Source organism: Bombina bombina, chromosome 1, assembly GCF_027579735.1.
Source record: "Bombina bombina isolate aBomBom1 chromosome 1, aBomBom1.pri, whole genome shotgun sequence".
Lineage (NCBI taxonomy): Eukaryota > Metazoa > Chordata > Amphibia > Anura > Bombinatoridae > Bombina > Bombina bombina.
This window is the reverse complement of record NC_069499.1, coordinates 635,687,136-635,713,626: the sequence shown is the minus strand read 5'-3', so window position 1 is coordinate 635,713,626 and position 26,491 is coordinate 635,687,136. Positions and strand designations below refer to the sequence as shown.

Here is a 26,491-nt window from a genome sequence, read left to right as displayed (position 1 = left end):
CGACCGCGGAACCGGATGGATCACTCCCATTAATAATAGATCTTGTACACAGCGTAGAAACGCGTCTTTCTTTATTTGGTTTGTTGACAACCTTGACAGATGAAATCTCCCTCTTGGGGGAGATAATTTGAAGTCTAGAAGGTATCCCTGAGATATGATCTCTAGCGCCCAGGGATCCTGGACATCTCTTGCCCAAGCCTGGGCGAAGAGAGAGAGTCTGCCCCCCACTAGATCCGGTTCCGGATCGGGGGCCCTCGGTTCATGCTGTCTTAGGGGCAGCAGCAGGTTTTCTGGCCTGCTTGCCCTTATTCCAGGACTGGTTAGGTTTCCAGCCTTGTCTGTAACGAGCAACAGCTCCTTCCTGTTTTGGTGCAGTGGAAGTTGATGCTGCACCTGCTTTGAAATTCCGAAAGGGACGAAAATTAGACTGTCTAGCCTTAGCTTTGGCTTTGTCTTGAGGTAGAGCGTGGCCCTTACCTCCTGTAATGTCAGCGATAATTTCTTTCAAACCGGGCCCAAATAAAGTTTGCCCCTTGAAAGGTATATTAAGTAATTTGGACTTAGAAGTTACATCAGCCGACCAGGATTTTAGCCACAGCGCCCTACGTGCCTGAATGGCGAATCCTGAATTCTTAGCCGTAAGTTTGGTTAAATGTACTACGGCCTCCGAAATGAATGAATTAGCTAGTTTAAGGACTCTAAGCCTGTCCGTAATGTCGTCCAGCGTAGCGGAACTAAGGTTCTCTTCCAGAGACTCAATCCAAAATGCTGCCGCAGCCGTAATCGGCGCGATGCATGCAAGGGGTTGCAATATAAAACCTTGTTGAACAAACATTTTCTTAAGGTAACCCTCTAATTTTTTATCCATAGGATCTGAAAAAGCACAGCTATCCTCCACCGGGATAGTGGTGCGCTTAGCTAAAGTAGAAACTGCTCCCTCCACCTTAGGGACCGTTTGCCATAAGTCCCGTGTGGTGGCGTCTATTGGAAACATCTTTCTAAATATTGGAGGGGGTGAGAACGGCACACCGGGTCTATCCCACTCCTTAGTAACAATTTCAGTTAATCTCTTAGGTATAGGAAAAACGTCAGTACTCGCCGGTACCGCAAAGAATTTATCCAACCTACACATTTTCTCTGGTATTGCAACAGTGTTACAATCGTTAAGAGCCGCTAAGACCTCCCCTAGTAATACACGGAGGTTTTCCAATTTAAATTTAAAATTTGAAATATCTGAATCCAATCTGCTTGGATCAGAACCGTCACCTACAGAATGAAGCTCTCCGTCCTCATGCTCTGCAAGCTGTGACGCAGTATCAGACATGGCCCTAGAATTATCAGCGCACTCTGTTCTCACCCCAGAGTGATCACGCTTGCCTCTTAGTTCTGGTAACTTAGCCAAAACTTCAGTCATAACAGTAGCCATATCTTGTAATGTTATCTGTAATGGCTGCCCAGATGTACTAGGCGCCATAATATCACGCACCTCCCGGGCGGGAGACGCAGGTACTGACACGTGAGGCGAGTTAGACGGCATAACTCTCCCCTCGCTGTTTGGTGAAATTTGTTCAATTTGTACAGATTGGCTTTTATTTAAAGTAGCATCAATACAGTTAGTACATAAATTTCTATTGGGCTCCACCTTGGCATTGGAACAAATGACACAGGTATCTTCCTCTGAATCAGACATGTTTAACACACTAGCAATAAACATGCAACTTGGTTACAATCTTATTTAACAAAACGTACTGTGCCTCAAAGAAGCACTAAACGATTAAATGACAGTTGAAATAATGAACTGAAAAACAGTTATAGCATCACTCTTTAAAAATAACACAACTTGTTAGCAAAGGTTTGTTCCCATTAGTAAAGTAACACTAATTAAATTTTAAACATAAAAATCACAGAGCAACGTTTTAAAACACAGTCACTACATAAGTCTCACAGCTCTGCTGAGAGAATCTACCTCCCTTCAAAGAAGTTTGAAGACCCCTGAGTTCTGTTAGAGATGAACCGGATCATGCAGAAAATACAAGAGTAACTGACTGGAAATTTTTGATGCGTAGCAAAGAGCGCCAAAAACGGCCCCTCCCCCTCACACACAGCAGTGAGAGAGAAACGAAACTGTCATAATCAAAACAAGCAAACTGCCAAGTGGAAAAATAATGCCCAAATATTTATTCACTCAGTACCTCAGAAATGCAAACGATTCTACATTCCAGCAAAAACGTTTAACATGAATTAAATACCTATTAAAAGGTTTAATGTACTTTTACAGAGTAATTCCGGTGAAATACCATCCCCAGAATACTGAAGTGTAGAGTATACATACATGTCATTATAACGGTATGGCAGGATTTTCTCATCAATTCCATTCAGAAAATAAAAACTGCTACATACCTCAATGCAGATTCAACTGCCCGCTGTCCCCTGATCTGAAGCTTTTACCTCCCTCAGATGGCCGAGAAACAGCAATATGATCTTAACTACTCCGGTTAAAATCATAAGAAAAACTCTGGTAGATTCTTCTTCAAACTCTGCCAGAGAAGTAATAACACGCTCCGGTGCTATTGTAAAATAACAAACTTTTGATTGAAGTTATAAAAACTAAGTATAATCACCATAGTCCTCTCACACCTCCTATCTAGTCTTTGGGTGCAAGAGAATGACTGGAGGTGACGTAGAGGGGAGGAGCTATATAGCAACTCTGCTGGGTGAATCCTCTTGCACTTCCTGTAGGGGAGCAGATAATATCCCAGAAGTAATGATGACCCGTGGACTGATCACACATAACAGAAGAAATAGCCATTGTCATTAAGGGTAAGAAAATTGAAAAATGGTCCGGTCATTAAGGGGTTAAGCAAGCATAACCCAGGTTCTCAAAAATGGGCCGACTCTTAAGCTGTACCTTGCTGCTTTTTAAATAAAGATAGCTAAAGAACAAAGAAACATTGATAATAGGAGTAAAGTTGCTTAAAAACATAATTTATGCTTACCTGATAAATTTATTTCTCTTGTAGTGTATCCACTCCACGGATCATCCATTACTTATGGGATATTCTCCTTCCCAACAGGAAGTTGCAAGAGGATCACCCACAGCAGAGCTGCTATATAGCTCCTCCCCTAACTGTCATATCCAGTCATTCGACCGAAAACAAACAAAGAAAGGAGAAACCATAGGGTGCAGTGGTGACTGTAGTTTAATTAAAATTTAGACCTGCCTTAAAAGGATAGGGCGGGCCGTGGACTGGATACACTACAAGAGAAATAAATTTATCAGGTAAGCATAAATTATGTTTTCTCTTGTTAAAAGTGTATCCAGTCCACGGATCATCCATTACTTATGGGATACCAATACCAAAGCTAAAGTACACGGATGATGGGAGGGACAAGGCAGGATTAAGCGGAAGGAACCACTGTCTGAAGAACCTTTCTCCCAAAAACAGCCTCCGAAGCAGCAAAAGTATCAAATTTGGAAAATTTGGAAAAAGTGTGAAGCGAAGACCAAGTCGCGGCCTTGCAAATCTGTTCAGAGGCCTCATTTTTAAAGGCCCAGGTGGAAGCCACAGCTCTAGTAGAATGAGCTGTAATCCTTTCAGGGGGCTGCTGTCCAGCAGTCTCATAGGCTAAGCGTATTATGCTCCGAAGCCAAAAGGAGAGAGAGGTTGCCGAAGCTTTTTGACCTCTCCTCTGTCCAGAGTAAACGACAAACAGGGTAGATGTTTGACGAAAATCTTTAGTAGCTTGTAAGTAAAACTTCAAGGCACGGACTACGTCCAGATTATGTAAAAGACGTTCCTTCTTTGAAGAAGGATTAGGACACAATGATGGAACAACAATCTTTTGATTGATATTCTTGTTAGAAACCACCTTAGGTAAAAACCCAGGTTTGGTACGCAGGACTACCTTATCTGCATGAAAAATCAGATAAGGAGAATCACATTGTAAGGCAGATAGCTCAGAGACTCTCCGAGCCGAGGAAATAGCCATCAAAAACAGAACTTTCCAAGATAAAAGTTTAATATCAATGGAATGAAGGGGTTCCAACGGAACTCCTTGAAGAACTTTAAGAACCAAGTTTAAGCTCCACGGGGGAGCAACAGGTTTAAACACAGAAATCTGTCCCTTTAAGGAACTAGCTGATAATCCTTTGTCCAAGCCCTCTTGGAGAAAAGACAATATTCTAGGAATCCTAACCTTACTCCATAAGTAATTCTTGGATTCACACCAATAAAGATATTTACTCCATATCTTGTGGTAGATTTTCCTGGTAACAGGCTTTCGTGCCTGTATTAAAGTATCAATGACTGACTCGGAGAAGCCACGCTTTGATAGAATCAAGCGTTCAATCTCCATGCAGTCAGTCTCAGAGAAATTAGTTTTGGATGATTGAAAGGACCTTGTATCAGAAGGTCCTGTCTTAGAGGCAGAGTCCATGGTGGAAAGGATGACATGTCCACTAGGTCTGCATACCAAGTCCTGCGTGACCACGCAGGTGCTATCAGAATCACCGATGCTCTCTCCTGTTTGATTTTGGCAATCAGTCGAGGGAGCAGAGGAAACGGTGGAAACACATAAGCCAGGTTGAAGAACCAAGGCGCTGCTAGAGCATCTATCAGCGTCGCCTCTGGGTCCGCTTGGCGTTCTGGTGAGACGTCATGAGATCCAACTCTGGTTTGCCCCAACGATGAATCAACTGAGCAAACACCTCCGGATGGAGTTCCCACTCCCCCGGATGGAAAGTCTGACGACTTAGAAAATCCGCCTCCCAGTTCTCCACGCCTGGGATATGGATTGCTGACAGGTGGCAAGAGTGGTACTCTGCCCAGCGAATTATATTTGAGACTTCTAACATCACTAGGGAACTCCTGGTTCCCCCTTGATGGTTGATGTAAGCCACAGTCGTGATGTTGTCCGACTGAAATCTGATGAACCTCAGTGTTGCTAACTGAGGCCAAGCCAGAAGAGCATTGAATATCGCTCTTAACTCCAGAATATTTATTGGAAGGAGTTTCTCCTCCTGAGTCCACGATCCCTGTGCCTTCAGGGAATTCCAGACTGCACCCCAACCTAGAAGGCTGGCATCTATTGTTACAATTGTCCAATCTGGCCTGCGAAAGGTCATACCCTTGGACAGGTGTACCCGAGACAACCACCAGAGAAGAGAATCTCTGGTCTCTTGATCCAGATTTAGCAGAGGGGACAAATCTGTGTAATCCCCATTCCACTGACTCAGCATGCATAATTGCAGCGGTCTGAGATGAAGGCGCACAAATGGCACTATGTCCATTTCCGCTACCATTAAGCCGATTACCTCCATACACTGAGCTACCGAAGGGCGCGGAATGGAGTGAAGAACATGGCAAGCATTTAGAAGTTTTGATAACCTGGACTCCGTCAGGTAAATTTTCATTTCTACAGAATCTATAAGAGTCCCTAAGAAGGAGACTCTTGTGAGTGGGGATAGAGAACTCTTTTCCTCGTTCACTTTCCACCCGTGCAACCTCAGAAATGCCAGAACTGTCTCTGTATGAAACTTGGCAACTTGAAAGCTTGACGCCTGTATCAGGATGTCGTCTAGACACGGAGCCACCGCTATGCCTCGCGGTCTTAGAACCGCCAGAAGTGAGCCCAGAACCTTTGTAAAGATTCTCGGGGCTGTAGCCAACCCGAAGGGAAGAGCTACAAATTGGAAATGCCTGTCTAGAAAGGCAAACCTTAGAAACCGATGATGATCTTTGTGAATCGGTATGTGAAGGTAGGCATCCTTTAAGCTCACTGTGGTCATGTACTGACCTTCTTGGATCATGGGTAGGATGGTCCGAATAGTTTCCATTTTGAAAGATGGAACTCTGAGGAATTTGTTTAAGATCTTTAGATCCAAAATTGGTCTGAAGGTTCCCTCTTTTTTGGGAACCACAGATTCGAATAAAAACCCTGTCCTTGTTCCGTCCGCGGAACTGGATGGATCACTCCCATAACTAGGTCTTGCACACAGCGTAGGAATGCCTCTTTCTTTATCTGATTTGCAGATAGCCTTGAAAGATGAAATCTCCCTTGTGGAGGGGAAGCTTTGAAGTCCAGAAGATATCCCTGAGATATGATCTCCAACGCCCAGGGATCCTGAACATCTCTTGCCAACGCCTGGGCGAAGAGAGAAAGTCTGCCCCCTACTAGATCCGTCGCCGGATAGGGGGCCGTTCCTTCATGCTGTCTTAGAGGCAGCAGCAGGCTTTATGGCCTGCTTGCCTTTGTTCCAGGACTGGTTAGGTTTCCAGGCCTGCTTAAATTGAGCAAAAGTTCCCTCTTGTTTTGAAGCGGAGGAAGTTGATGCTGCACCTGCCTTGAAATTTCGAAAGGCACAAAAATTAGACTGTTTGGCCTTTGCTTTGGCCCTGTCCTGAGGAAGGGTGTGACCCTTACCTCCAGTAATGTCAGCAATAATTTCCTTCAAACCAGGCCCGAATAAGGTCTGCCCCTTGAAAGGAATGTTGAGTAATTTGGACTTTGAAGTCACGTCAGCTGACCAGGATTTAAGCCATAGCGCCCTACGCGCTTGGATGGCGAATCCGGAATTCTTAGCCGTTAGTTTAGTCAAATGAACAATGGCATCAGAAACAAATGAGTTAGCTAGCTTAAGTGTTCTAAGCTTGTCAATAATTTCAGTCAAAGGAGCTGTATGGATGGCCTCTTCCAGGGCCTCAAACCAGAATGCCGCCGCGGTCGTGACAGACGCAATGCATGCAAGGGGCTGTAAAATAAAACCTTGTTGAATAAACATTTTCTTAAGGTAACCCTCCAATTGTTTATCCATTGGATCTGAAAAAGAACAACTGTCCTCAACCGGGATAGTAGTACGCTTTGCTAAAGTAGAAACTACTCCCTCCACCTTAGGGACCGTCTGCCATAAGTCCCGTGTAGTGGCGTCTATTGGAAACATTTTTCTAAATATAGGAGGTGGGGAAAAAGGCACACCTGGTCTATCCCACTCCTTGCTAATAATTTCTGTAAGCCTTTTAGGTATAGGAAAAATATCAGTACACACCGGTACCGCATAGTATTTATCCAGCCTACACAATTTCTCTGGTACTGCAACTGTGTTACAGTCATTCAGAGCAGCTAATACCTCCCCAAGCAACACACGGAGGTTCTCAAGCTTAAATTTAAAATTAGAAATCTCTGAATCAGGATTCCCCGAATCAGAGATGTCACCCACAGACTGAAGCTCTCCGTCCTGATGATCTGCATATTGTGACGCAGTATCAGACATGGCCCTTACAGCATCTGCGCGCTCTGTATTTCTCCTAACCCCAGAGCAATCACGCTTGCCTCTTAATTCAGGCAACCTGGATAATACCTCTGACAGGGTATTATTCATGATTGCAGCCATGTCCTGCAAGGTAATCGCTATGGGCGTCCCTGATGTAATTGGCGCCATATTAGCGTGCATCCCCTGAGCGGGAGGCGAAGGGTCTGACACGTGGGGAGAGTTAGTCGGCATAACTTCCCCCTCGTCAGAATCTTCTGGTGATATTTCTTTTATAGTTAAAGACTGATCTTTACTGTTTAAGGTGAAATCAATACATTTAGTACACATTCTCCTATGGGGCTCCACCATGGCTTTCAAACATAATGAACAAGTAGTTTCCTCTGTGTCAGACATGTTTAAACAGACTAGCAATGAGACTAGCAAGCTTGGAAAACACTTTAAACAAGTTTACAAGCAATATAAAAAATGTTACTGCACCTTTAAGAAACACAAATTGTCAAAATTTGAAATAACAGTGAAAAAAAGGCAGTTACACTAACAAAATGTACAGTGTATGTAACAAGTTATCAGAGCATTTCACCCACTTGCAAATGGATGATTAACCCCTTAATACCCAAAAAATAATAAAAGACAAAAACGTTTTTTTTGTTTTTATTTTGTTTTTCAAACAGTCACAACTGCCACAGCTCTACTGTGGCTTTTTACCTCCCTCAAAAACGACTTTGAAGCCTTTTGAGCCCTCCAGAGATATCCTGGATCATGCAGGAAGAAGCTGGATGTCTGTCTGTAATTTTTGCTGTGCAAAAAAACGGCAAAATAGGCCCCTCCCACTCATATTACAACAGTGGAAAGCCTAAGGAAACTGTTTCTAGGCCAAATTCAAGCCAGCCATGTGGAAAAAACTAGGCCCCAATAAGTTTTATCACCAAATACATATAAAAACGATTAAACATGCAGAAAACGTTTTATATTACATTTTTATAAGAGTATGCATCTCTATTAATAAGCCTGATACCAGTAGCTATCACTGCATTTAAGGCTTTACTTACATTAGTTCGGTATCAGCAGCATTTTCTAGCAAATTCCATCCCTAGAAAAATATTAACTGCACATACCTTATTGCTGGAAAACCTGCACGCCATTCCCTCTCTGAAGTTACCTCACTCCTCAGAATATGTGAGAACAGCCATGGATCTTAGTTACTTCTGCTAAGATCACAGAAAAATCTACATTGATAGGGAACCTATTATAGTTCCCAAGAAAGTTACCCTTGTATTTGGGACTAAGGAACTCTCTTCCAAATATACCTTCGTCCCCGTGAGATCGCAGGAAGGATAACACCAAGTCCGTGTGAAATCTTGCTTGTTCTAATGATAGCGCCTGGACTAGGATGTTGTCCAGATAGGGCGCCACTGCAATGTCCCCTAACCGAAGCACCACCATTAATAAGCCCAGATCCTTTGAGCTTTTTTTTTTTTTTTTTAATTCTGGGAGCTGTAGCAAGACCGTAGAGAAGAGCCACAAACTGGTAATGTTTGTCCAGAAAGGAAAATCCTTGGAAACCCGTGATAATTCTTGTGAATGGCGATGTCCTTTAAACCACAGTTGTCATAAATTGACCCTCTTGGATCAGAGGAAGAATGGAACAAATAGTTTCCATCTTGAAGGACGAAGGTTCCCTCTTCTTCGGGAACCACAGATTGGAGTAAAAACCCAGACCCTGTTCTAGTATTGGAACCGGAAAAATCACTCTCAGGCTGGGAAGGTCTTTTATGCAGCGTAAGAACGCCTATCTTTTGTGAAAGTAGAAACCTTCCTCTGGGAGAAAAACTATTGAACTCTAGTTTGTATCCCTTGGACACTATTTCTATTGCCCAGGGATCCGGAACATCTCTAAACCAAGCCTGAGTGAAGAAGGAAGTCTGCCCCGGATCGGGGACATGCCCTTCATGCTGTCTGATTTGACAGCAGGATTTTTGGATTGTTATCTTTTTATTCCATGATTGATGGGGTCTCCATGCAGGTGAAGTCTGTTCCTGATTGGAGGCACCAGAGGAAGAATTTCCCTTGACATTTCAGAAGGAACGTTAATTGCTCTGTCGTCCTTACATGTTTGCTTCTCTTATATTCAATGAGAAGATGACCCTTACCGTGATATCAGAGATAATCTCAGACAGGCCAGGTCCAAACAAGGTCTTCCCCTTGTAAGGAATCGTCAAAAGATTATACTAAGATGAAGCATCCGCTAAGATGAAGCAACACTCTGCGGTCATATGGCTAAGCCTGAAATCTCAGCTCCCAGCCTAAAAACCTGAAGGGGAGCATCTGAAATAAAGGGGTTGGTTAGCTGAATCGCCTTTATCCTATTATGGAATTCCTCGAAAGGAGTGTCTGTCCGAATATGATCAGACAACGCATCAACCAGTACGCCGCCGCACTGGTAAGAGAGCAATACAAACCATAGGTCATTTTAACCTCTGACGGCCACACATCCTTTGATAAGATCAGCTATATTTGGAGAAAAGGGGGAACCCCCCTATCCAATCATTGTAGCCCTATTTGGTACAAACAAAGCTTCTACCATGAAGGGCACGTCAAATTGTTTATATAGCTTACTGGACTTATTAGGATTAACCAACGTCCAGGGTAGCATCCTTAAGTAGCAAATGTAGGTGTAAAGGGTCTGAGATTTCCTCCTTATATACTACCGAATTATCTTCCTCTACCCTTATGGAAGAAAATTCGGAATATCTACTACAGTATCAGCAAAATGAACTGATACAACATGAGAAAACAACCAATGCAACAGATATCGCTTCAATGATATTAGGAGGCGATGTCTTGTAAAGTAACTCCCTGTGGAGTTTTTTTTATATCCCTATAGAAAAATCTCTCACAACATAAAGAACAGAGAAAGGGATTGGTGGTACCACATTTATTTTCAAATAATAAGGACACACTATGTAGGGTCTCTGGGACCAATCTGACTCACATATAGGTGATTATCAAATAAAAAACTGACACAGAAAAAAAACTTTACGGTCTCTTTAATTTTTAAAGTAACTTTTTATGCACTTTATTGTGTCCCTAACTTTTAAAATGTAACCCTTGTTAATTATCACTGCGAGGTACTTGGGCTTTAGTGTAAACATGTCAGATTCAGTACACAATATTGTAATCCCTTCTACGCCTCAGCAAACCTAGCGGAGAGGTGCCTGCCAGCCCTGCTGCAGAGCAAAAATTCTGGGCTCATTGCTGTAGGACTGTCCGGTACAGAGAACAAACACCTAGATGTCATTTCTAAATAAGCTCTATGCGTGCTCAACTCTCTCAAAACTAAAGCTCAGGGTGCTGCTGGGAAACAATTGTAACATAGTGCAGCGAGTTGCATCTAGCAGTCTAGTGCGCATGTCTGTGGCTCTGGCTCTGACGTCCGAGAAACTCAAGCCTTTTGCGATGACCCTCTGTTCCTTCCGATAACGGAAGCATAGTACAGTGTCGCGCAACAACCATGGCGCCACACCAAAACTCTGCCCATCGTGGGCGTTACCAAAAGCCATCTCCCGGTCGTCATTAATGTTTAACAAGTGAAGGCGCAGGGAGAGCACCAAGCGTGTAACTGTCAGTCAGACCCACAGTCCAAATGTGAAAGCATCACACTGAACTCGCAAGCACTAGCCGATATAAAAATGTAAAGTGCTGAGCCGCAGCCAGTCCCAGACATACAGCCTAAACAAGGAACAACCACACATGGAGCCTGCAGTATTAGCCCACAGCAACATGCAATATATTAGGTCGCTTTCAGTCCCAGACACACATGACAAACATAGAACCACCCAACAGTGAGCAAGCAGCACTAGCCCACATCAACATTTAAAGTATTGAGTAGCTGTTAGCCTCACACTGAGCTTGCAGTAATATCTATATCAATCTGCAAAGTCCCGGTCGGCTTTAAATCAACCGCCGGGAGAGCCAACGTATCACATACAGCCCCATGCGTTCAACTGTCAAAGGAATCCCCTAAAACGCCTAGGAGAAAAACTCTGCAACCCTTAAAGGGGCACTGAACCCAAATGTTTTCTTTCGTGATTCAGATAGAGCATGCAATTTTAAGCAACTTTCTAATTTACTCCTATTATCAAATTTTCTTCGTTCTCTTGCTATCTTTATTTGAAAAAGAAGGCATCTAAGCTTTTTTCTATTGGTGGATGAATTTATCCATCAATCAGCAAGGACAACCCAGTTTGTTCACCAAAAATGAGCCGGCATCTAAACTTACATTCTTGTATTTCAAATAAAGATACCAAAAGAATAAAGAAAATTTGATAATAGGAGTAAATTAGAAAGCTGCTTAAAATTTCATGCTCTATCTGAATCATGAAAGAAAAAAATTGGGTTCAGTGTCCCTTTAATAAAGGGTCAAATTTAATGAGATCTAAATAAAAAATACAGTGTCAAACCATCTTCTGAGTTTACTTCTACTCCCCAGAAAGAAAGTCAGCACTTACCTCATTTTCTGCCTGACAGCAAGGCAGTTCCATGTTTAAGAGGTCCTCTCCCTCCTATGGGCCTGTAATATAACGTAAGCCCTGAGTAAATATCCCTCAGGTTTTCTTGGTAAGGGCAGCATTAGTATGGGAGGCCGCAGTGAGAATTATTTCCCACAAGTTCCCATTGCTTTAAAGCCACCAAAGCTCTACTGAAGAGACGGATATGGACTACGGCTACACCCCAGAACAAAGCAGCACAATCTTGTACTACTTTAAAAATAATAAACTCTTGATTGAAGAATTCTAACTAACACCTCACTTTGCCACTTCCTATCACTAACATAGGCAAAGAGAATGACTGGAGTGGGAGGGAGGGGAGGAGCTATTTAACAGCTCTGCTGTGGTGCTCTTTGCCTCCTCCTGCTGACCAGGAGGTGAATATCCCATTAGTAATTAAGATGATCCATGGACTCATCGAGTCTTAAAAAAGAAAACTAGTTAAAACATAAGCAGTCCTTATTTTCTTAATGGAACTAAATTATTTTCAACTTCAAGTTATTGATGATAAAATGCCAGATCTATACACAACTGCATTTATACTAATGAAATCACCTGTCCTAGAACACTTTATAAAAACCATTCAAACATGGCATAAACGGCATAAGTTTCATGAAATGGTTCAATAAGGTTTCAAGATCAACAAAAACCATGACAGCTCACCAAGTAGGTGGGGTCCTTCAAAAACCTGCAACACCACCATTAATAAACCCCTAAGGCTTAAATACCTTCTAAAACGGACAACTAAAATCTTTCAGCACAGAAACACAAAAAACCTCTATTGTAAATGGATATTCCAACATATGATTGATTATTAACAGGTAGTCTAGAACTATATGCCTCAAGAAAGCCATGAGGATACTAATCTTTAGTCACACAACTATATTTTCAAAGGCACAAAAGGAACAGTTTAAGTGCATGTATCTAGCAATATGAATAAAATAAAACATACAATAACAGTGTGGAGATAACTAGGATCACTAGTAGTAATTTTACCTTCTCCTTAAGCTGAATAACCTCTTTGGTTTTTTGCTGTTTCCAAGTGCGGAACTTTTCACCATCTTCCTTCATCTGTCTCATGAGCTGCACACGCTGTACTTTCATAGCCTTGAGGAAAAGGTTTAAGGCAAGTTCACTAAATATAATTAGATGAATTCATGCAAACATTTCATAAAAAGAATTCTTATAAACTATATACAGAAGCAGATCATTAGACATGTTTGGCTATAAAATTCTAATGTATGCAAAATATATAACAACTCAAAACACCACCATCTCAAACAGCATACTAGACCTCTCTCTAGCTGCGATACTGAACTAAAGCAAATCCATATAAAAATTTAGCCATCAATCTCTGACCTGAGACTACTAATTTTTAACATGTTTACAGAGGTTAAAAAAAAAGGACAAAACTTTCATGATTCGGATAGAGCATGCAATTTTAAACAACTTTTCAGTTTTCAGTCATACTTATAGTATATCTAATTTGCTTTGTTCTCTTGATATTTTCTTAAAAGCATACTTAAGTAGGTTCACGAGCAGTAATGCACTATTGGGAGCTAGCTGTCAGTTAGTGCACATATCTGCCTCTTATAGGTTCACACATGTGATTTTAAAAAAATTTAAAATTTATTTCTCTCTGTATTTAATGAAACATAGTTTTTCATGATTCATAGGAATACAGTATTCAGTAAATTGCCCCCACTGCGAGCTGTGACAGGCCTGCCGCTCCATGCATAAGAAATACAGAGAAGGCCAGTAAGAGTTCCAGTGCACATATAGAGGCAGTTCAGTGGGAGGAAAGTGTTGGAAAAGGAGCAAATAAGACTGGACCTGGGCACCGCTGTTAAGTGATACCAGCCCACTGACACCAATGAATGTATAGATGTTCCTCCCATACTTACACCAAAGCATTATTACCTACATACACTACAGGGCCCTGGAGACATCAGGCTAAAATTTACCAGACCTTGAGTTCATTTGGGTTGAGAACCACTGCACTAGAAGATTGTAGATGTACTAGCACCTGAATGCGCCTTTTTGCTTAAAAGGGACAGTGAACTCCTAAATATTTAATGTTTAAAAAGATAGATAATCCCTTTATTACACAATTCCCCAGTTTTCCGCAGCCAAAACTATTAAAATAATATACTTTTTATCTCTGTGATTACCTTGTAATCAAAGACGGCCCCTTATCACATGGCTATTTATCTATTAACTTGCATTTTGGCCAATTAAAAAAAGTGTGAAGAAAGGACCAAGTTGCAGCCTTGCAAATCTGTTCCATAGAGGCTTCATTTTGAATGCCCAAGAAGAGGAAACAGCCCTCGTAGAATGAGCCATTACTCACTCAGGAGGCTGCTGTCCAGCAGTTTCATAGGCAAAGCAAATGATACTCTTCAGCCACAAAGAAAGAGAAGTAGCCGTAGCTTTCTGTCCCTTACGTTAAACAGAAGACTGACGAAAATCAGTAGTCCCCTGTAAATAGTATTTTAGTGCATGTACCACGTCCAAATTGTGTAGAAGCTGTTCCACCTGAGAAGGATTAGGACACAAGGAAGGAACAACAATCTCCTGATTAATGTTCCGGGCTGAAACTACTTTAGGGAGAAACCCTAATTTAGTACGTAAAGCCACCTTATCTGAATGAAAAATAAGGTAAGGGGACTCATACTGTAATGCCGAGAGCTGACACTCTACAAGCAGAAGAATAGCAACAAGAAACAAAACTTCCCAAGATAACTTAATATCTAAGGAACGCATAGGCTCCAACGGAGCGCCTATGAAGAACTAAATTAAGACTCCAGGGAGGAGTAACTGGTTTGAACACAGGTCTGAGCCTGACAAAACGATTGCACATCTGGGACGTCCCCAGACACTTATGTAACAAAATAGAGAAGGCAGATATTTGACCCTTTAGGGAACTTGCCAATAAACCCTTCTCTAAACCTTCTTGGAGTAAAGACAGAATTCTAGGAATTCTAACTCTACTCCAAGAGTAGCCTTTGGATTCACACCAATATAGATATCTTATGGTAAATCTTTCTAGCCACAGGTTTACGAGCCTGAATCATGGTCTCAATGACGAGTCTGAAAATACACGCTTGGATAAAATTAAGCGTTCAATCTCCAAGCAGTCAGATTCAGAGAAACTAGATTTGTATGAAGGAAGGCCCCTTAAAGTAGAAGGTCCTTCCCCAACGGAAGTCTCCAAGGTGGAAGAGATGACATGTCCACCCGGACTGCATACCAAATCCTGCGAGGCCACGCCGGTGCAATGAGGATCACCAACTCCCTCTCCTGCTTGATTCGAGCAATGGCCTGAGGAAAAAAAAAGCGAACAGAGGAAATAGGTATGCGAGACTGAAATTCCAAGGTACCGCCAGAGGGTCCCTTGACCCGTACCTCGAGAGCTTGGCATTCTGCCGAGATGCCATGAGATCCAATTCTGGCTGACCCCATTTGAGGATCAGGTTGGAAAACACTTCCGGATGGAGCTTCCACTACCGGTTGAAAGGTCTGCCTGCTCAGGAATCCACCTTCCAGTTGTCCACTCCTGGAATCTGGATCACCGACAGACAGCAATTGTGGGTCTCTGCCCACTGAATGATCTTGGCTACCTCTATCATGGCCAAGCAACTCAGAGTTCCTCCCTGATGGTTGATGATGGACTATATTCCGACTGGAACCTGAAGAACCAGGCCGAAGTTAACAGACCAGGCGAGCATTGAAGATTGCTCTCAGTTCCAGAATGTTTATGGGAAGAACAGACTCCAACCGAGTCCCTGTTCTTTGAGCCTTTAGGGAGCCCCAGACTGCCCCCCATCCCAGAAGGCTGGCATCTGTTGTCACAATCACCCAAGAGGTTCTGCGAAAGCAGGTTCCCTGGGAGAGATGATCCAGAGAACCACCAAAATAGAGAATCCCTTGCCTCCTGCTCCAGCGGTAATCGCGGAGACAGATCTGCATAATCTCCATTCCACTGCCTGCGCATGCTTTACTGCAGAGGTATGAGGTGGAAACAAACGACCGGGATGATGTCCATTGCCACTACCATCAGCTCGATTACCTCCATGCACTGAGCCACTGATGGCCGAGGAGAGGACTGAAGTGCTAGGCAAGAATCGAAAATCTTTGATTTCCTGACTTCTGTCAGAAAAATCTTCATTGATAAGGAATCTATTATGGTTCCCAAGAAAATCACCTTTGTATTTGGAACCAAGGAACTCTTTTCCATATTCACCTTCCATCCATGAAACCTCAGGAAAGATAACATTTCCGTGTGAGATCTTGCTTGTTGAAAGGAAGACGCCTGAACTAGAATGTCGTCCAGATAAGGTGCCTCTGCAATGCCCTGCAATCAAAGCACCGCTAGCAGGGATCCCAGAACCTATGAGGAAATTCTGGTAACTGTGGTAAGACCGAATGGAAGCGCCACAAACTGGAAGTGTTTGACTAGAAATGCAATCCTTAGAAACTTGTGATGGTCCCTGTGTAGGGGAACAAGCAGGTATGCATCCTTTAAATCCACCGTTGTCATAAATTGACCATCCTGGACCAAAAGGTAGAATGGAACGAATAGTTTCCATCTTGAAGGACAGCACTCTGAGAAATTTGTTTAGACTCTTGAGATCTAAAATCGGTCTGAAGGTTCCCTCCTTTTTGGGAACCACGAACAGATTGAAATAGAACCCCAGACCTGTTCCCTGCATTGTAACAGGAACTATCACTCCCAGGTCAGAGAGGTCCCGAACACAGTGTAAGAACGCCTCTCTTTGTCTGGTCTACAGATAATCTTGAAAGCAGAAAACTGCCCCTGGGAGGAAAGGCCTCGACTCTAATTTGTATCCTTTTGGCACAATGTCCACCGCCCAGGGATCCTAAACATCTCAAACCCAAGCCTGAACGAAGAAAGAAAGTCTGCCCCCCACAAGATCCGGTCCCGGATCAGGGGCAGACCCTTCATGCTGCTTTTGATGCAATACCAGGCTTTTTGGATTGTTTTCCCATGTTCCAAGACTGATTGGGACTCCAGGAAGGCTTAGATTGCTGCTGCTTGGAGGAGGAAGTGGATGTCCCTTGAAATTTCGAAAGGAACGAAAATTACTGACGTCCCTTTTGATTATTTCTCTTATCCTGAGGGAGGAAATGTCCCTTTCTCCTATGATGTCAGAAATTATTTCCATCAAACCCGGCCAAAACAAAGTCTTTCCTTTGTAAGGAATCGCCAAAAGTTTAGACTTAGATGACACATCCGCAGACCAAGATTTTAACCATAAAGCTCTGCGGGCCAGTATGGCAAAAACAGAATTTATGTTTACCTGATAAATTACTTTCTCCAACGGTGTGTCCGGTCCACGGCGTCATCCTTACTTGTGGGATATTCTCCTCCCCAACAGGAAATGGCAAAGAGCCCAGCAAAGCTGGTCACATGATCCCTCCTAGGCTCCGCCTACCCCAGTCATTCGACCGACGTTAAGGAGGAATATTAGCATAGGAGAAACCATATGGTACCGTGGTGACTGTAGTTAAAGAAAATAAATTATCAGACCTGATTAAAAAAACCAGGGCGGGCCGTGGACCGGACACACCGTTGGAGAAAGTAATTTATCAGGTAAACATAAATTCTGTTTTCTCCAACATAGGTGTGTCCGGTCCACGGCGTCATCCTTACTTGTGGGAACCAATACCAAAGCTTTAGGACACGGATGAAGGGAGGGAGCAAATCAGGTCACCTAAATGGAAGGCACCACGGCTTGCAAAACCTTTCTCCCAAAAATAGCCTCAGAAGAAGCAAAAGTATCAAACTTGTAAAATTTGGTAAAAGTGTGCAGTGAAGACCAAGTCGCTGCCCTACATATCTGATCAACAGAAGCCTCGTTCTTGAAGGCCCATGTGGAAGCCACAGCCCTAGTGGAATGAGCTGTGATTCTTTCGGGAGGCTGCCGTCCGGCAGTCTCGTAAGCCAATCTGATGATGCTTTTAATCCAAAAAGAGAGAGAGGTAGAAGTTGCTTTTTGACCTCTCCTTTTACCAGAATAAACAACAAACAAGGAAGATGTTTGTCTAAAATCCTTTGTAGCATCTAAATAGAATTTTAGAGCGCGAACAACATCCAAATTGTGCAACAAACGTTCCTTCTTTGAAACTGGTTTCGGACACAGAGAAGGTACGATAATCTCCTGGTTAATGTTTTTGTTAGAAACAACTTTTGGAAGAAAACCAGGTTTAGTACGTAAAACCACCTTATCTGCATGGAACACCAGATAAGGAGGAGAACACTGCAGAGCAGATAATTCTGAAACTCTTCTAGCAGAAGAGATTGCAACTAAAAACAAAACTTTCCAAGATAATATCTTAATATCAACGGAATGTAAGGGTTCAAACGGAACCCCCTGAAGAACTGAAAGAACTAAATTGAGACTCCAAGGAGGAGTCAAAGGTTTGTAAACAGGCTTAATTCTAACCAGAGCCTGAACAAAGGCTTGAACATCTGGCACAGCTGCCAGCTTTTTGTGAAGTAACACAGACAAGGCAGAAATCTGTCCCTTCAGGGAACTTGCAGATAATCCTTTTTCCAATCCTTCTTGAAGGAAGGATAGAATCTTAGGAATCTTAACCTTGTCCCAAGGGAATCCTTTAGATTCACACCAACAGATATATTTTTTCCAAATTTTGTGGTAAATCTTTCTAGTTACAGGCTTTCTGGCCTGAACAAGAGTATCGATAACAGAATCTGAGAACCCTCGCTTCGATAAGATCAAGCGTTCAATCTCCAAGCAGTCAGCTGGAGTGAAACCAGGTTCGGATGTTCGAACGGACCCTGAACAAGAAGGTCTCGTCTCAAAGGTAGCTTCCAAGGTGGAGCCGATGACATATTCACCAGATCTGCATACCAAGTCCTGCGTGGCCACGCAGGAGCTATCAAGATCACCGACGCCCTCTCCTGATTGATCCTGGCTACCAGCCTGGGGATGAGAGGGAACGGCGGGAACACATAAGCTAGTTTGAAGGTCCAAGGTGCTACTAGTGCATCCACTAGAGCCGCCTTGGGATCCCTGGATCTGGACCCGTAGCAAGGAACTTTGAAGTTCTGACGAGAGGCCATCAGATCCATGTCTGGAATGCCCCACAGCTGAGTGACTTGGGCAAAGATTTCCGGATGGAGCTCCCACTCCCCCGGATGCAATGTCTGACGACTCAGAAAATCCGCTTCCCAATTTTCCACTCCTGGGATGTGGATAGCGGACAGGTGGCAGGAGTGAGACTCCGCCCACAGAATGATTTTGGTCACTTCTTCCATCGCTAGGGAACTCCTTGTTCCCCCCTGATGGTTGATGTACGCAACAGTTGTCATGTTGTCTGATTGAAACCGTATGAACTTGGCCCTCGCTAGCTGAGGCCAAGCCTTGAGAGCATTGAATATCGCTCTCAGTTCCAGAATATTTATCGGTAGAAGAGATTCTTCCCGAGACCAAAGACCCTGAGCTTTCAGGGATCCCCAGACCGCGCCCCAGCCCATCAGACTGGCGTCGGTCGTGACAATGACCCACTCTGGTCTGCGGAATGTCATCCCTTGTGACAGGTTGTCCAGGGACAGCCACCAACGGAGTGAGTCTCTGGTCCTCTGATTTACTTGTATCTTCGGAGACAAGTCTGTATAATCCCCATTCCACTGACTGAGCATGCACAGTTGTAATGGTCTTAGATGAATGCGCGCAAAAGGAACTATGTCCATAGCCGCTACCATCAACCCGATCACTTCCATGCACTGAGCTATGGAAGAAAGAGGAACGGAATGAAGTATCCGACAAGAGTCTAGAAGCTTTGTTTTTCTGGCCTCTGTCAGAAATATCCTCATTTCTAAGGAGTCTATTATTGTTCCCAAGAAGGGAACCCTTGTTGACGGAGATAGAGAACTCTTTTCCACGTTCACTTTCCATCCGTGAGATCTGAGAAAGGCCAGGACGATGTCCGTGTGAGCCTTTGCTTGAGGAAGGGACGACGCTTGAATCAGAATGTCGTCCAAGTAAGGTACTACAGCAATGCCCCTTGGCCTTAGCACAGCTAGAAGGGACCCTAGTACCTTTGTGAAAATCCTTGGAGCAGTGGCTAATCCGAAAGGAAGCGCCACGAACTGGTAATGCTTGTCCAGGAATGCGAACCTTAGGAACCGATGATGTTCCTTGTGGATAGGAATATGTAGATACGCATCCTTTAAATCCACCGTGGTCATGAATTGACCTTCCTGGATGGAAGGAAGAATAGTTCGAATGGTTTCCATCTTGAACGATGGAACCTTGAGAAACTTGTTTAAGATCTTGAGATCTAAGATTGGTCTGAACGTTCCCTCTTTTTTGGGAACTATGAACAGATTGGAGTAGAACCCCATCCCTTGTTCTCTTAATGGAACAGGATGAATCACTCCCATTTTTAACAGGTCTTCTACACAATGTAAGAATGCCTGTCTCTTTATGTGGTCTGAAGACAACTGAGACCTGTGGAACCTCCCCCTTGGGGGAAGTCCCTTGAATTCCAGAAGATAACCTTGGGAGACTATTTCTAGCGCCCAAGGATCCAGAACATCTCTTGCCCAAGCCTGAGCGAAGAGAGAGAGTCTGCCCCCCACCAGATCCGGTCCCGGATCGGGGGCCAACATTTCATGCAGTCTTGGTAGCAGTGGCCGGTTTCTTGGCCTGCTTTCCCTTGTTCCAGCCTTGCATTGGTCTCCAAGCTGGCTTGGCTTGAGAAGTATTACCCTCTTGCTTAGAGGACGTAGCACCTCGGGCTGGTCCGTTTCTACGAAAGGGACGAAAATTAGGTTTATTTTTTGCCTTGAAAGGCCGATCCTGAGGAAGGGCGTGGCCCTTACCCCCAGTGATATCAGAGATAATCTCTTTCAAGTCAGGGCCAAACAGCGTTTTCCCCTTGAAAGGAATGTTAAGTAGCTTGTTCTTGGAAGATGCATCAGCCGACCAAGATTTCAACCAAAGCGCTCTGCGCGCCACAATAGCAAACCCAGAATTCTTAGCCGCTAACCTAGCCAATTGCAAAGTGGCGTCTAGGGTGAAAGAATTAGCCAATTTGAGAGCATTGATTCTGTCCATAATCTCCCCATAAGGAGGAGAATCACTATCGACCGCCTTTATCAGCTCATCGAACCAGAAACATGCGGCTGTAGCGACAGGGACAATGCATGCAATTGGTTGTAGAAGGTAACCCTGCTGAACAAACATCTTTTTAAGCAAACCTTCTAATTTTTTATCCATAGGATCTTTGAAAGCACAACTATCCTCTATGGGTATAGTGGTGCGTTTGTTTAAAGTGGAAACCGCTCCCTCGACCTTGGGGACTGTCTGCCATAAGTCCTTTCTGGGGTCGACCAAAGGAAACAATTTTTTAAATATGGGGGGAGGGACGAAAGGAATACCGGGCCTTTCCCATTCTTTATTAACAATGTCCGCCACCCGCTTGGGTATAGGAAAAGCTTCTGGGAGCCCCGGCACCTCTAGGAACTTGTCCATTTTACATAGCTTCTCTGGGATGACCAACTTGTCACAATCATCCAGAGTGGATAATACCTCCTTAAGCAGAATGCGGAGATGTTCCAACTTAAATTTAAATGCAATCACATCAGGTTCAGCCTGTTGAGAAATGTTCCCTGAATCAGTAATTTCTCCCTCAGACAAAACCTCCCTGGCCCCATCAGACAGGGTTAGGGGCCCTTCAGAGATATTAGTATCAGCGTTGCCATGCTCTTCAGTATCTAAAACAGAGCAGCCGCGCTTACGCTGACAAGTGTTCATTTGGGCTAAAATGTTTTTGACAGAATTATCCATTACAGCCGTTAATTGTTGCATAGTAAGGAGTATTGGCGCGCTAGATGTACTAGGGGCCTCCTGAGTGGGCAAGACTCGTGTAGACGAAGGAGGGAATGATGCAGTACCATGCTTACTCCCCTCACTTGAGGAATCATCTTGGGCATCATTGTCATTATCACATAAATCACATTTATTTAAATGAATAGGAATTCTGGCTTCCCCACATTCAGAACACAGTCTATCTGGTAGTTCAGACATGTTAAACAGGCATAAACTTGATAACAAAGTACAAAAACGTTTTAAAATAAAACCGTTACTGTCACTTTAAATTTTAAACTGAACACACTTTATTACTGCAATTGCGAAAAAACATGAAGGAATTGTACAAAATTCACCAAATTTTCACCACAGTGTCTTAAAGCCTTAAAAGTATTGCACACCAAATTTGGAAGCTTTAACCCTTAAAATAACGGAACCGGAGCCGTTTTAAACTTTAACCCCTTTACAGTCCCTGGTATCTGCTTTGCTGAGACCCAACCAAGCCCAAAGGGGAATACGATACCAAATGACGCCTTCAGAAAGTCTTTTCTAAGTATCAGAGCTCCTCACACATGCGACTGCATGCCATGCCTCTCAAAAACAAGTGCGCCACACCGGCGCGAAAATGAGGCTCTGCTTATGCTTTGGGAAAGCCCCTAAGGAATAAGGTGTCTAATACAGTGCCTGCCGATATACTTATATCAAAATACCCAGATAAAATGATTCCTCAAGGCTAAATATGTGTTAATAATGAATCGATTTAGCCCAGAAAAGTCTACAGTCTTAATAAGCCCTTGTGAAGCCCTTATTTATGATCGTAATAAACATGGCTTACCGGATCCCATAGGGAAAATGACAGCTTCCAGCATTACATCGTCTTGTTAGAATGTGTCATACCTCAAGCAGCAAGAGACTGCATACTGTTCCCCCAACTGAAGTTAATAGCTCTCAACAGTCCTGTGTGGAACAGCCATGGATTTTAGTTACGGTTGCTAAAATCATTTTCCTCATACAAACAGAAATCTTCATCTCTTTTCTGTTTCTGAGTAAATAGTACATACCAGCACTATTTCAAAATAACAAACTCTTGATTGAATAATAAAAACTACAGTTAAACACTAAAAAACTCTAAGCCATCTCCGTGGAGATGTTGCCTGTACAACGGCAAAGAGAATGACTGGGGTAGGCGGAGCCTAGGAGGGATCATGTGACCAGCTTTGCTGGGCTCTTTGCCATTTCCTGTTGGGGAGGAGAATATCCCACAAGTAAGGATGACGCCGTGGACCGGACACACCTATGTTGGAGAAAACCAAAATCTTAGCTCCCAGCTTAATAACCTGAAGGGAAGCATCCGTGATAAAGGAGTTGGCCAACTTAAGCTCCTTTATCCTATCCTTAATTTCTTCAAGGGAAATGTCTGTCCGAAAAGATTCAGACAATGCATCAACCAGTATGCTGCTGCACTAGTGACAGTAGCAATACAAACCACGGATTGTCATTGTAAACCCTTGTGTACATACATCTTCTTGAGTAACCCCTCTAACTTGTTATCCATAGGATCCTTAAAGGAGCAACTATCCTCTATAGCAGTGCTTTCCAAACTGTGTCGTGACACAGTGTGTCGGTGACAATGTGTAGGTGTGTCCCTGCTTCAGCACAAATTTTTTTTAATTTAATTTTATTTTTTTGGTTTCCAAATTTCCGGCTATGCATATACCATGATTGACACATGATTGACACGTGATTGATACCTAGTGGGTCACAGATCATCCTAACCTATTGGCGCAGCTCAGTGGGAACTGAAACTATTCCCATTGGCGGAACATTTGTTCCTGACTGCACGTGTAGTCTTCTCAATCGGCTCGTGACTGCATGTGTAGTCAGTGAGTGGGATAGCAGTGTGTTTGCAGGGTGGGCAGTAGTCAGTCGGACTTGCAGAGCTCTGAGGGCGGTAGCTTAAATGCTGAGCTGAAGTCAGAAGTCAGTGTTTTTTTTATGCAGCTAGCTCCCAGTAGTGCATTGCTGCTTTTGATATATAGATAGGAAATGGAAGCTTAAAAATGCTTGATGATGAAATGGGAGTGTCTTTAATATTCCACCAAATATTCAGAAACAGTTCATCCCATCAACCTCATACATCCCATTAAAATAGTAAGTAGCTATTGGTGTTAAACTGTTTTTTAATTCTTGCACATACATACTGTTACTTATACATTTCTTTATTATATAATTTATATATGTGTCCGTATCTCTTAAAACAAGTTAGTTTAACCTTCTGTTTGCTAGTACAACTGAATTACTGTGTCGCAAAATGATGTAGGTCTAAAAAGTGTGTCACCGACATGACGTTTGGAAAGCTCTGCTCTATAGGAATAGTAGTTCTCTTGGCTAGCGTGGAAATTGCCTCTTTCACTTTGGGTACCGTCTGCCAAGATTCCTTGATAGAATCTGCTATAGGAAACATCTTTTTAAATACAGGGGATGGAGAAAAAGATATACACAGTCTCTCCCATTCTTTAGCAATAATCTCAGTAGCTTGATCTGGTACAGGAAAAGTACATCAAAATATTTATGTAGCGTACTGGACTTTTTAGGATTGACAACGACCATGGTGTCGCTGTCATCCAGTGTAGCTAAAACCTCCTTGAGTAACAGATGGAGGTGTTCTACCTGAATGATACAACTTCAGAATCAGTAGGAGGAATTACACTGAGTCTGAGATTTCACCTTCAGATGCTACCGAAGTATCCTCCTCCTCAGGCTTCTGGGAGGGGGCATTCAAAAACATAATTTATGTAAGAACTTACTTGATAAATTCATTTCTTTCATATTGGCAAGAGTCCATGAGCTAGTGACATATGGGAAATACAATCCTACCAGGAGGGGCAAAGTTTCTCAAACCTCAAAATGCCTATAAATACACCCCTCACCACACCCACAATTCAGTTTAACGAATAGCCAAGCAGTGGGGTGATAAAGAAAGGAGTAGAAAGCATCAACAAAGGAAATTTGGAAATAATTGTGCTTTATACAAAAAAATCATAACCACCATAAAAAGGGTGGGCCTCATGGACTCTTGCCAATATGAAAGAAATGAATTCATCAGGTAAGTTCTTACATAAATTATGTTTTCTTTCATGTAATTGGCAAGAGTCCATGAGCTAGTGACATATGGGATATCAATACCCAAGATGTGGATCTTCCACTCAAGAGTCACTAGAGAGGGAGGGAATAAAAACAAAAACAGCCATATTCCGCTGAAAAAATTAATCCACAACCCAAAAAAAATAAGTTTATTTTCATTTTTGAAAGAAAAAAACTTAAATCAAAAACAGAAGAATCAAACTGAAACAGCTGCCTGAAGAACTTTTCTACCAAAAACTGCTTCCGAAGAAGCAAATACATCAAAACGGTAGAATTTAGTAAATGTATGCAAAGAGGACCTAGTTGCCGCTTTGCAAATCTGATCAACTGAAGCTTCATTCTTAAAAGCCCACAAAGTAAAGACCGATCTAGTAGAATGAGTTGTAATTCTCTGAGGCGGGGCCTGACCCGACTCCAAATAAGCTTGATGCCTTCTGACCTTTCCTAGGACCAGAAAATAAAACAAATAGACTGGAAGACTTCCTGAAATCTTTAGTAGCTGCCACATATTTCAAAGCTCTTACCACATCCAAAGAATGTAAGGATCTCTCCAAAGAATTCTTAGGATTAAGACATAAGGAAGGGACAACAATTTATCTACTAATGTTGTTAGAATTCACAACCTTAGGTAAAAATTGAAAAGAAGTCCGCAAAACTGCCTTATACTGATGAAAAATCAGAAAAGGAGACTCACAAAAAAGCAGATAACTCAGAAACTCTTCTAGCAGAAGAGATAGCCAAAAGAAACAACACTTCCCAAAAAAGTAGTTTAATGTCTAAAGAATGCATAGGTTCAAATGGAGGAGCATGTAAAGCCTTCAGAACCAAATTAAGACTCCAAGGTGGAGAAATTGACCTAAAGACAGGATTAATACAAATTAAACCCTGTACAAAACAGTGTATATCAGGAAGTATAGCAATCTTTCTGTGAAATAAAACAGAAAGAGCTGAGTTTTGTCCTTTCAAGGAACTTGCAGACAAACCCTTATCCAAACCATCCTGAAGAAACTGTAAAATTCTAGGAATTCTAAAAGAATGCCAGAATTTATGAGAAGAACACCATGAAATGTAAGTCTTCCAAACTCTATAATAAATCTATCTAGAGAGACAGATTTACGAGCTTGTAACATAGTATTAATCACTGAGTCAGAGAAACCTCTATGACTTAGAACTAATCGTTCAATTCCCATACCTTCAAATTTAATGATTTGAGATCCTGATGGAAAAAACACAATTTATGCTTACCTGATAAATTTATTTATCTTGTGGTGTATCCAGTCCACGGATCATCCATTACTTGTGGGATATTCTCCTTCCCAACAGGAAGTTGCAAGAGGACACCCACAGCAGAGCTGCTATATAGCTCCTCCCCTAACTGCCATATCCAGTCATTCGACCGAAACAAGCCGAGAAAGGAGAAACCATAGGGTGCAGTGGTGACTGTAGTTTAATCTAAAATTTTGACCTGCCTTAAAATGACAGGGCGGGCCGTGGACTGGATACACCACAAGAGAAATAAATTTATCAGGTAAGCATAAATTGTGTTTTCTCTTGTAAGGTGTATCCAGTCCACGGATCATCCATTTCTTGTGGGATACCAATACCAAAGCTAAAGTTCACGGATGAAGGGAGAGACAAGGCAGGTACTTAAACGGAAGGTACCACTGCCT

At 42.7% G+C, this 26,491-nt stretch overlaps 1 protein-coding gene across 2 annotated transcripts in view; it reads right to left on the bottom strand.

Moving 5' to 3' along the window:
- Nucleotides 1-26,491, bottom strand: part of KIF4A (kinesin family member 4A) — a 351,035-nt gene that overhangs the window by 206,304 nt on the left and 118,240 nt on the right. For both annotated transcript variants that reach the window (XM_053699056.1, XM_053699057.1), the window contains exon 18: nt 12,814-12,924. In XM_053699056.1, the coding sequence (XP_053555031.1) occupies nt 12,814-12,924 (111 nt within the window). The remainder of the gene's footprint in view (nt 1-12,813; nt 12,925-26,491) is intronic.